The sequence below is a fragment of the Gorilla gorilla genome, chromosome 17, assembly GCF_029281585.2.
Source record: "Gorilla gorilla gorilla isolate KB3781 chromosome 17, NHGRI_mGorGor1-v2.1_pri, whole genome shotgun sequence".
In the NCBI taxonomy this organism is placed as follows: Eukaryota; Metazoa; Chordata; class Mammalia; order Primates; family Hominidae; genus Gorilla; species Gorilla gorilla.
Genome location: NC_073241.2, coordinates 88,366,785 through 88,379,428, shown reverse-complemented (window position 1 = coordinate 88,379,428; position 12,644 = coordinate 88,366,785). Strand labels below are relative to the sequence as shown.

General features: G+C 45.6%; 1 protein-coding gene across 1 annotated transcript in view; it reads right to left on the bottom strand.

Moving 5' to 3' along the window:
* Window positions 1-12,644, bottom strand: part of LOC101123982 (O-acyltransferase like protein) — a 74,069-nt gene that overhangs the window by 22,896 nt on the left and 38,529 nt on the right. Inside the window, exons 6-8 of the mRNA XM_031003607.2 lie at window positions 11,983-12,162; window positions 10,799-10,901; window positions 3,671-3,772 (exon numbers count right to left, since the gene is read on the bottom strand). Of these exons, the coding sequence (XP_030859467.2) occupies window positions 3,671-3,772; window positions 10,799-10,901; window positions 11,983-12,162 (385 nt within the window). The remainder of the gene's footprint in view (window positions 1-3,670; window positions 3,773-10,798; window positions 10,902-11,982; window positions 12,163-12,644) is intronic.

Sequence of the window (12,644 nt, the reverse complement as noted above, 5' to 3'; positions counted from 1 at the left end):
CACAAAATGGGCCTCAGAATGAGTGAATGAACAGATGGTCTGACCCCCGTCCTCCTGGAGATAAGCAGACAAGTGATAAGTGCTAACCAGGTAGAATCAGTGAGTTATACCAGCACACATGAGAACCTCAAAATGGCCAGGATCATGACTCTTTTTTCACTGGGGTTACCTTAGTGAGGGTGAGTTCAAGTTGTGGGTTTGTGACAGTTCCCTCCATTTTCAACAAAATTTTTTCCCAGGTTGGACTGATTGTCTCCCTAGCTCCCACTCTGACCTGCCTCCCTTCCAGAGTTCCCCAGCTCAAGAATGCCAGCACCACCTGCCATGTTGCTCAAGCCAGAAAATTCCTGAGTCCTTGATTTCTCCTCTCTCCATTCCCACTGCCAATTGCCAGTGCAAACCCTGCTCTCCTGCCCAGATACTGCAGTAATTTACTCACTGGGGTCCTTGTCTTACAAGGCCTCACTACCACCTGACTCTCACCCCGTGCTCCTCCTGCCCCTACCACTGCTCTATCCACCTTGAAAAAACCCCTCTCTCCTCAGTCCCCAGCTCCAGACTTTTACTCTGAAGTAGGTTTCCCAAGGCTGGATGCAGTGGCTCACACTTGTATTCCTAGCATTTTGGGAGGCCAAAGCAGACAGATTATCTGAGGTCAGGAGTTTGAGACCAGCCTGGCCAACACAAAAAACCCTGTCTCTACTAAAAATACAAAAATGAGCCAGGCATGGTGGTGGGTACCTGTAATCCCAGCTACTCAGAAGGCTGAGGCAGGAGAATCACTTGAACTCGGGAGGAAGAGGATGCAATGAGCCAAGATCATGCCACTGCACTCCAGCCCGGGCGATAGAGCAAGACTCCATCTCAAAAAATAAATAAATAGGCCAGGCGTGGTGGCTCATGCCTGTAATCCCAGCACTTTGGGAGGCCGAGGCGGGCGGATCACCTGAGGTCAGGAGTTCAAGACCAGACTGATCAATATGATGAAACCCCGTCTCTACTAAAAATACAAAAATTAAGGGGTCATGGTCGTGCATGCCTGTAATCCCAGCTACTCGGGAGGCTGAGACAGGAGAATTGCTTGAACCCGGGAGGCGGAGGTTGCAGCGAGCCGAGATCGCGCCATTGCACTCCAGCCTGGGCAGCAAAAGCGAAACTCCATCTCAAAAAATAAATTAAATAAATAAATAAAATAAAATAAAATAAAATAAAATAAAATTAAAAAGTTGGTTTCCCAAGCAGAACCCACCATGCCATTAGATCCCCTGCCCCAACCCCCACCTAACCCCTCTGAGCATTTATCACCATGACCCCTCAGCATGTATGCCAGCCTCTCACCTCCAGAAAACCTCAGGGCAGGACAGGCTGCTTACCCCAGTGCCACACACCCAAAATATATTGAAATCATAAGCCTTCTGCCCTTCCCTGGAGGAGGGTTAGATTTTATAAAGCTTGGAAGAAACCACAAAGACTGTGGTGAAAAGAAACCAACAAAGGTCTATTCCTTAGCTTCTCCCCATTCTTCACCTATTTGATGGAAAGCTTAAAAGGTATAAATAACCACCACGCTAATAATGATAGCTCCTACGTATTGAGGGCTTACTATGTATAAAACACCCTTCCAAGTTCTTTACATACATTATCTCATTGAATCCTCACAAGAGTCCTGTGATGTGTCACTATTCTTCCCATTTTAGAGATGAGCAAACTCAAGCACAGAAAGACTGAGAGAGACACTTAACTCAAGGTCACACCGCTGCTGTATGATTGAGCCAGAATACACGCTCAGCAGTCCAACTACAGAGTCTGCACTTGCCCACTGCATTTCACTAACCCCAAAGATTATGACAACACTCCTCTTCCTATTTTGTGACAGTGTGGTATAACAAGATGAACGTGAACCAGGAGTCAGGAGTGCTGGCTTCCAGCTCAGCAAATAACCGCGACGTAGAAAATATATCAATGGCAGGGTTGGATGACATGAGCTGAAGTTTCCTTTTCTCCCTTAACTTTGTTGTTTTTTTTGTTTGTTTGTTTTGAGACAGGGTCTCACTCTGTTGCCCACGCTGGAGTGCCGTGGCAGGATCTTGGCTCACTGTAACCTCCACCTCCGGGGTTCAAGTGATTCTCCCACTTCAACCTCCCGAGTAGCTGGGATTACAGTCGTGTGCCACCACGCTCAGCTAATTATTTGAATTTTTGGTAGAGAAAGAGTTTCACCATGTTAGCCAGGCTGGTCTCAAACTCCTGACCTCAAGTGATATGCCCCCCTCAGCCTCCCAAGGGCCTCCCCAAAATGCCTGAGATTACAGGCATGAGCCACTGTGCCCAGCCCTTCCTCCCTTAACTTTGGTTGTCTCATTCTGTGACTGCCACTCTGCTACCACCGGTTCCATATTCTGCCCCAGTGTTGGAATCCCTTCTGCATCAACCAACCACACATTCCTAAAGGAGACCGTCAGCTGGGCACGGTGGCTCACGCCTGCAATCCCAGCACTTTGGGAGGCCGAGACAGGCAGATCACGAGGTCAGGAGTTCAAGACCAGCCTGGCCAACATAGTGAAACCCCATCTCTACTAAAAATACAAAAAAAAATAAAATAAAATATTAGCCAGTCATGGTAGTGGGCGCCTGTAATCCCACCTACTCAGGAGGCTGAGGCAGGAGAATTGCTTGAACCCAGCAGGCAGAGGTTGAAGTGAGCAGAGATGGCGCCACTGCACTCCAGCCTGGGTGACAGTGCGAGACTCTGTCTCAAAAACAAAAAAAAAAAAAAAAAAGGAGATCGTCATTCTTCCTGCCTCCCTCCCAGCAGAATGGCCATGGCCCAGAACTTCGACCAAGTTCCTTTCCTGGTCACGTACTGTTTTATTTTTATCATTACCATTAGCACTCTGATTTATAGGATCCAATTACTAGTAATTTGCAGACAAACAAATTTTCCTGTTGAATACAGATTCCATGGAAATCTGACAGTGCATTTATTGAACTCTGCTGCCCATCAGCTGAGGACTAAGGATGTTTTTGCCAGTGGAACATACCAGTTTTCATGGTATTTGTCCCAGTAGAATTTGAACCATATTAAACCAGCTTAAATCAACTGTATTTAGGGAAGAAAACTATTTCTTTCAGTTTATTTTTCTTTGGAAATTCTTTTAAAAGAGGGTTAAAGACAGAAAACTAATAAATCGTTACATAGCAATGAGGAATTGAGAAATTAAGTAAATAAACCTACTGTCAGGCCTCTGAGCCCAAGCTAAGCCATCATATCCCCTGTGACCTGCACATATACATCCAGATGGCCTGAAGCAACTGAAGATCCACAAAAGTGAAAATAGCCTTAACTGAAGACATTCCACCATTGTGATTTGTTTCTGCCCCACCCTAACTGATCAATGTACTTTGTAATCTCCCCCACCCTTAAGAAGGTTCTTTGTAATTCTCCCCACCCTTGAGAATGTACTTTGTGAGATCCACCCACTACCCACAAAACATTGCTCCTAACTCCACCGCCTATCCCAAAACCTATAAGAACTAATGAAAAGCCCACCACCCTTTGCTGACTCTCTTTTCGGACTCAGCCCACCTGCACCCAGGTGAAATAAACAGCCTTATTGCTCGCACAAAGCCTGTTTGGTGGTCTCTTCACACAGACACACGTGACACCTACCTTACCAGGTGACTGAGAAAGTATCTGAGTATGCCTTTGGAGGTTACTCCTTTGTCTGAATTCTGATGCATCTTTAAAAACGACCTTGCACTTAACCAACCACTAAAAGAAAAAGAAGAATTGTCACAGGAATTACTTATCAATAATACAGTTCATTGATTGATTCATTTGGTTGTCCCAATCTGGATAGAATAAATTATGATGCATTAACAAAGCACCTCCAAGTCTTAAAACAATTTTTTTTTTAAGACGGTGTCTAGTTCTGTCACCAAGGCTGGAGTGCAGTGGCGCAATCTCGGCTCACTGCAACCTCCACCTCTCGGGTTCAGGCAATTCTCCTGCCTCAGCCTCCCAAGCAGCTGGGATTACAGGCACCTACCACCACACCTAGCTAATTTTTGCATTTTTAGTAGAGACAGAGTTTCACCATGTTGGCCAGGCTGGTCTCGAACTCCTGACCTCATGATCCACCCACCTCGGCCTCCCAAAGTGCTGGGATTACAAGCGTGAGCCACGGTGCCCAGCCAAAAACAATTGTTTTGTTCCTGCTCATGCTGCATGCCCAGGTTGACAGAGCAGCTACCATCTGAAACCTCACTAGTGACCATGGAAGATGACAACAGCATTCTGGAGGGCCACAAAATAGCAATGAAACCCTCTAATCTAAAAGTGTCACGTTTTAAGCTCTTAGCATAAGAGTCTAAAGCACTTAGCGCAATGGCAATACCAGGTAACACTTGGTCAGAACTAATGATGTGACCCACCCGATCACAATGGGGCCAGGAAGTGGAATGTTGCCAAGTGCCCAAAAGGGAGGAAAACAGAAAGATTTGTTGAACAATATTAATGACTACCATTTGGTCTTTTGAAATAATAACACCAAGACTTTCCATTTGTGTAGTAGCACATCACTTTCAAAGTACTTTCGCTAATGAGATTGCTTTTCCTTCTCCAGTCGTACAAAACTACTTTGCAAAAAACGTTTGTTGGCCAGACCCAGTGACTCACACCTGTAATCCCAGTGCTTTGGGAGATGGGTGGATCACCTGAGTTCAGGAGTTCAAGACCAGCCTGGCCAACGTGGCAAAACACCACCTCTACTAAAAATACAAAAATTTGCTGAGTGTGGTGGCATGTGCCTGCAGTCCCAGCTACTCAGGAGGCTGAGGCAGGAGAATCGTTTGAACCTGAGAGGTGGAGGTTGCAGTGAGCCGAGATCGCACCACTGTACTCCAGCCTGGATGACAGAGCGAGACTCCATCCCAAAAAAATAAATAAATAGTTGTTTGTTGAGTGAATGATTGAATAGATGAATAATAGATGAATAAACAGCTCTATTAGGTAAAAAGGAAGACACTTTCATTCTGGCTTCTCTGATGGGAAAAGTGAGACCTAGAGATTATTAAGAGGGTTTCCCAAGATCACAGAATTCTTAACCAACATACCCTGATGACAAATTCATTACCCAGAATGTGCAGCTAAAGAAACAAAAGTTATGCCTTTTAATTGCTACTGGATGGTAAGCAAGTATGTGAGTTTCTCAAACTTTTGACATTTATACCAGTGATCCTTGTGGGTGTTTCCCTAAAGAGCTAATGTATTTCCTATTGCAAAACAAAGCTGTGTGTTGGGTGGGACTTGGAAGGGATCAGGGAGGGTTGGAGAATGTCTCCATTCTCTGCCTGCCAGATTTTCCTTTGAAAAGCAGCAAGTTGGACTCATTAAATAGGAACAAAATTTATAGAGACATCTAAAAGACAGTGCTAAGAGGAGGAAGCAGGGCAGCCAATTCTGATTCCGGCCTCCTCTTAATTTCAGGAAAGGATAAATCAGGGCGATTCTTTCTTTTCAGAGTGACTGGCTCCCCCTGTGCCAACACGGTTGCTAAGCAAAGCCTGGGCCTCGCTGTGTGTGTGGGCATGCACCTCCCGGCCTGCAAGTTCATCAAGAGAGGGCAACGAGAAAGACTGGCAGGAAAACAGGCTCTGAGCAAGATAGCTAGCTCCAAGGGGCTAAGATCCAAAGACCTGAACACACTGCAACAGAGCAAAGCATGCACTAGTGTTGGATGAAGTCAGCCCGAGAGGTGAGAGAGCATTACAAAACAGTCTCCAACTAATTATTCTTCAAGATAATCAGAAGGCTTTGCTTTTACTATGTAAATATCAGTGACATAGTGAGTAAGACATGGTTTCCTTGTGAAACAAGCTATACTTAAGCTCTAATTCTAACCTTACTAACCATGTAGACTTGGACAAATTACCTCATTACTGAACATCAAGACGTTTCTCATCTGTAAAAATGGGGATGATATAGGTACCAGTTTTATAGGTTTATTGTGAGAATTGCATGGGATAAAATATTTCAAGCTCTTAGCATAATGGTAATTCTAGGTATCACTATTAATAATGGTTCCATTGTTCAAAAGAAAATTTTAAATAAAAGAAAATGTGAACCTTTGAAAGTAATACAATAAAAACTGAAGGAAAAGGAAAAAAAGACAGTCACGGAGACTGATGGTGAGAAATGGAAGCAAATAGGGATAAAGAGAAAAGAAATGTACTTCTCTGTCTCTAGGCTGCTGTCAGAATCTGCCTGGCTTCCACCACCTCTGTTGGCCTCAGCTTTTCCTGCCTGGGCTCACACAGAGCTTCTCAGGCTTCAGCAGGCACAACCTGGAGAGCTTGTGACAGTCCAGATCGCTGGACCCATGCTCCCAGAAAGTCTGATTCAGTGGGTCTGGGGTGGCGCCCAAGAATTTGCACTTCTACCAATTCCAGGTGATGCTGGTGAAACTGCACTGGGACAGCTCTCTGAGGACCACTGACATAAGGCACGGCCCTCCCTGACCCCAGACCAACCCAGGTGGGAGATAAATCATCTACATATTTGTAGTTTTCTGGGCTGTTTTGTATTTCAATAGCCTTGGCCTGTGCTTTAGATATCTCAGGACTGACCTCGTGGCTTCTCTGGTGTCTCCGATTCCCACTGATGGCCCAGAGATGACCAGTGGCCTTTCGTGCCCTCCATCTTTCCATCCTAGTGACAGGTTTCCTAGTCCCCAGATTGAGTTTGGCTTCGGTGCCTGTCATCCTGATCTGTCCTCGCCAGTGTCCCTCCCAGGGCTTGGACCCTGCCAGTCAGTCCCACCCCAGCATACAGACGTTTTTGCCTGGCTTGTAGGGAACAGAGTTCTGGTCTTTGCCTGCTGCCCCGTGGCAGACCCTCCCCGTCCTCCAGGGGCCCACTCCCGGTCTTCTGCAGCTGGGCTTCCCCTGCCTGGTGAGACCCAGTGCCGCCGTCTTGGAAAGTCTGGAGCCCAGGGATTCCCGTATCACTGCTGGGTTTGCTGCATACTGTGGACCCTGAGCCTGGCCTGTCTGGGCTACTTGCCACCTCCTAGCATGATCCTTAATGGACAGGTCTGAGCTCATTCTTCATCCCTCTTCCTCAGCATTACCACAAGAAACTATCACACTAGATTCTGGAGATAAGACAAGAAATCATTCATTTCAACAATGACTTATTGAACAATACCCTGTGGCTAGCACTGCTTCAGTGACCTGGTGACGCAGCAGTGCACAAAACAGAAAAACAAACTTTCTGCCTTACATTCCACTGGAGAGACACAGACAATTAATCAATCAATCAAAAATGGCAGCTATAGTATGTTGGATCAAGAGAAAAAATGAAGTCAGGAAGGCTGGGTAGTTGCACTTCAAACAGAGGGGACAAGGAAGGCTTTGCTGTGTAAAAACTTGAAGGAGAAGAGGAATCAAGCCACCAGGCTGTTAGGGAGGTAAGTGTCACAGAAAGTGGCTGGTGATTAGTAATCCCTTACTGTTGCTCTGTGCAGCATGGGAGCTAGTTCTCCCCTAACTGGGTGGGTCACACACATTTGAATTTAATGACTTTTTTTTTTCAAGACAGAGTCTCACTGTTGCCCAGGCTTGAGTGCAGTGGCACGATCTCGGCTCACTGTAACCTCTGTCTCCCAGGTTCAAGCGATTCTCCTGCCTCAGCCTCCAAGTAGCTGGGACTACCACGCCCACCTAATTTCTGTATTTTTTGCAGAGACAGGGTTTTGTCATGTTGGCCAGGCTGATCTTGAACTCCTGGCCTCAAGCGATTAGCCTGCCTTGACCTCCCAAAGTGCTGGGATTACAGGTGTGAGCCACCACACCCGGCCTTAATGGCCTTTTTTAAAAAACAGGGGCACTTAGGAAAACATTGCTCTGTGGCTATTGTAGTTTGACCTACAATAGCATCTCCAGCAGCCATCAGTTTGCCCCTTTCTCCTCAGTCATTCTCAACATACCATAGGTATGTCTTGAGTCGCTTCTCTTTTAACAACCTTCCTTTGTGCCCCGTACAGAGTCCAGCTGCACTCCATTTCTTTTCTCCCTTAAACAGCAAAACATCTTGAAAGAGTTGTCCAAAGTCATTGTGTCTGCATCCTCCCATCCTCACCCCACTCCACCAGACTTCCATGTCCACCACGCCACTGACTCTGCTCCTGACAGTATCACCAAAAGGCCTCTGGTTGCCAAAGCCAAAAATTGTTTCTTTACACAATCAACTCCCGGAGCGTTGGGCCCCGCTGACCACAGCGTTCCTCCTTGAGGCGCTTTCTTCTCTTGGCTTCCTGGTCCCCACAGTGTCTGACTTGTGCCCCATTTCACTGGTCACTCATTCTCAGACTCCTTTGTGGGTTCTTCTCAGCTTCTAAAGGTTGGAACACCAGAGGTCCTGGCCTTCAGTCCCCATCGGTCATTCCATTCTCCTCTTAATGTGATCAGATTCAATACTGTGGCTTTAAATGCCTCCTATATCCCAAGGACTCCAAAATTTACGTCTCCAGCCTTGATGTTTCCACTGATCTCCCGACTTACAAATGTCAGCTACCATATCATGAGTTATGATATGACTTATGAATGTCAGCTACCATATCACAAGTTATGATATGACTTATAAATGTCACCTACCATATCACAAGTTATGATATGACTTATAAATGTCAGCTACCATATCACAAGTTATGATATGACTTATAAATGTCAGCTACCATATCACAAGTTATGATATGACTTATGAATGTCAGCAACCATATCACAAAGTTATGATATGACTTATAAATGTCAGCTACCATATCACAAGTTATGATATGACTTATGAATGTCAGCTACCATATCACGAGTTATGACATGACTTGTGAATGTCAGCTATCATATCACGAGTTATGATATGACTTACAAATGTCAGCTACCATATCACGAGTTATGACATGACTTACGAATGTCAGCTATCATATCACGAGTTATGATATGACTTACAAATGTCAGCTACCACATCACGAGTTATGATATGACTTAAGAATGTCAGCTACCATATCACGAGTTATGATATGACTTATGAATGTCAGCTATCATATCACAAGTTATGATGTGACTTATGATAGGTCAGCTACTCACCTGACATTTCTACGTGGCTGTCTAAAAGGCCCCTTCATCTTAATTCATCCAAAACAGAAAGCTTGGTTTTCCCTCCAGACCCTGCTTCTCCTCCCACCTTTTCCATCTTAATGAATGCCATCACCATCGACTCAGACACTGAAACGCAAATCTAGAAATCATCCTCAACTTGTCTCTTTTCTGACACTTCACATCTGATGCATCAACAAGCCTTAGCAATTCCACATCTTAAACACATCCTGAATGTGACCTTCTTTCTTGATTCCAGCCACCATCACCCCAGCCTTACCATTTCTCATCTAAAATAGGGCAAAGGTCACCTAGTCGATCCTGCTTCCACTCTTGCCCTTCTTAGGTGCATTATTCACAAAGGAGCCGGAGTGATCATTTTTCAAATAAACCAGATCACATCACTGTCCAGATTAAAACAAGCTCTCTCACTCCTTCCCATTCCACCAAGACTGAAGTCTAAACTCCTTAGTGTTGTTACAAGGTCCCCCATGGTCTAGCCTTGCCCTTCTCTTGTGTTTTCTGCCACTCTTCCTCACCTTCACTAAGTTTCAACCTTCTTTCTTCTCCTTAATAAGGCTCCCCGGCTCTTGCCTGAGCACCTTTGCACTAATTGATCCTTTGCCTGAACTTTCTTGTCTCAGATTTTCCCAAGGCCAGCTCCTTCTTGCCATTCCGGTCCCAGCTGAAATAGCACCTCATCCATCAGACAAGTCTTCTGAGACCTTCGGAACTAGATAAAAGTGGTTGTGCAGGCTGGGTGCCATGGCTTACACCTGTAATCCCAGCACTTTGGGAGGCCAAGGTGGTCAGATCACCTGAGGTCAGGAGTTCGAGACCAGCCTGGCCAACATGGCGAAACCCTGTCTCTACTAAAAATATAAAAATTAGCCAGGCATGGTGGCAGGCGCCTGTAGTTCCAGCTACTCGGGAGGCTGAGACAGGAGAGTCGCTTGAACCCAGGAGGCAGAGGTTGTGGTGAGCCAAAATTGCGCCACTGCACTCCAGCCTGGACGACAGAGTGAGACTCTATCTCAAAAAAAAAAAAAAAAAAAAGTGGTTATGCAATATTGTAAATGTATTAAATGCCCTGAATTTTACACTAAGTGGTTAATTTTATGTTATGTAAATTTTACCCCAATTTTTAAAAGCAAAAATGAGAATTTTCATGAGGATTAAATGAGATACTATTTCAAAGTGCTTACCATAGTGCCTGACATTTCTCAATTAAGAAATTTTACCTATTAATAGTTCATATAAATAAACATAACTTTATGAAACATCAAGCCATTTTCTGAATTTTTCCCATTTCACTATAGTGAGAAGTCGGAACTTCATCAAGCACCTGTACCACTCTGTGGGCCAGAATTTGAGAAGCACTGAAATAAACAATTTTGATGAATACAATCAATGTTTGTAAAAGGCCTGTGTTATAGAGCCATCCTAACTCACGTAATAAACGGAAGATACAGTGGAGAGTCTCCTGTGACAACAGTACTGTCTAGAAATGGACAAAGGCTCAGATGAATAAATGTGGATCATTCAGCTTTTCTCATTAGAGTGAGAATGGTAACACATACGCATACACACATCCCAAAACAAACACCACAAGCCCCACAGCACTGAAAACGTAGTTCAACCTTATTACCTGATCAGGAAAAATGTATCAACTCCAAGATAGAAGGGACCACTCCGAGAGTAAACATACAGTGGGTTTCTAAGCACTCTGCTGTTCCGTTCAAGCACATTATCTGTAACAAACATTAAAAAGCAGTGTCTTTTTGTTTCATAGAAGAAAATCATGTGATTTCTCTTTTCAGAAAAAGCAAGAGGAACACCTTTGACTTTCAGTTGTACTGGGCAGGCTTTAAGAATCACTATAGGCCGGGCACAGTGGCTCACGCCTGTAATCCCAGCACTTTGGGAGGCCAAGGCAGGCAGATCACGAGGTCAGGAGTTCAAGACCAACCTGGCCAACATAGTGAAACCCCGTCTCTACTAAAAACACAAAAAATTAGCCAGCCGTGGTGGTGGGCGCCCATAATCCCAGCTACTTGGGAGGCTGAGGCAGGAGAATCACTTGAACCCGGGAGGTGGAGGTTGCAGTAAGCCGAGATCGTGCCATTGTACTCCAGCCTGGGGATGACAGAGAGATTCTGTCTCAAGAAAAAAAAAAAAGAAGAATCAATGTAATTCATGTAGAAGGAGAAGTTAGACTGGGAATAAAAGGCAGTGACTGATGTCCCTACTGGTCGTTCAGGAGCTTTGAGCTCCTTTGTGCGCTCACGGTGGCCACAGCCCCCCTGGACTGTAGCACCACCTATTCATGGGCTGGTGCAGACCACCCGGGAGGCTTCTTCAATCTGCCCTGGGCTGTGTTTGCCCCCTGTTTAGAGAGTACCACTATTATTGATAGGAGCGCTTCAGGAGGGTAGCAGCAGGGAGAAGGTGGAGAAACACTGATTTGATATTAGTGGACCATGTTTATGCTTGTCTGCTTTTCAAGGAAAAATAAATGTTAGGTCCTGGCTTCACTAACCATGATGAGAGAGAATTCGGCTCTTTGGATAACGAAAATACAATACCCAGGTATCACTATATACCTGGCAGCCAGATGCCTGATTTATACCTAGAGGGAGTGAAAGGAGCCACTAGACACTGGCCTGGAAAGCTTACTGGTGGGAGGTCACACACAGTGTGTCTAAAACAGAAGGAAGGCTGCTCGTGGGAAGGCTGCCAGTCTCCCATCCTTTGGCCAACGTGATCCCGCCATACCAAAGAATGTCTCTTCCCTGACTGCTCCTAGAGTAAAGGCTCATCAACTCTCTGCACCCAAAGACAGCCATGCAGTCATCTGACTGGTGTGTCCCGAGATGATCCAAAGAAGACTCAAGACACGAATGCCATTCAGTGCAGAGCAGGTGCCACCTGGTGTCTTTGTAGTCCAGATGGCTGGCACATTCTTCTGCCAAGAAAAGCACTCCAGAGCATGAGCCACGGCTCCTAGAAACCCTGGGCAAGAGCAAAGGTGTTACTGTCCACCTTGACCGCCAGGGTATCCACACACCACCCCGCAACAAGAACCAAAGCGCAATCCACAGATCTTGGCAGTTACTCCGAGGCTCTCTTGCTCTGACCCTGGGCTTCTCAGCTCAGCCTCCGTGGTTCCATCTTCATCTATCTGTGGACTTTCATACTTGGTATCCCTCCCTTTAGAATCTTGACTTTCCCTAACAGACTTGACCTGAGTTTGGTGCCCCACATGCTTTGCACAGAATACGCTGCCCAAGCTCAGGCCCCAGAGATGCCAACCCCTGACCCCAGTCCTGCTTGACGAAGAGTTGAGGGAAGGAGAACACAGACATCAGTAAGAATCGATGTGATCCACAAAGCAAGGCTTTCACTTGAAAGAACACCCCTGCAATCCTGAGGACTAGTTGCTTATGAATAATGACCCAGGTGCGGTGGCTCAAGTCTGTAATCCCAGCACTTTG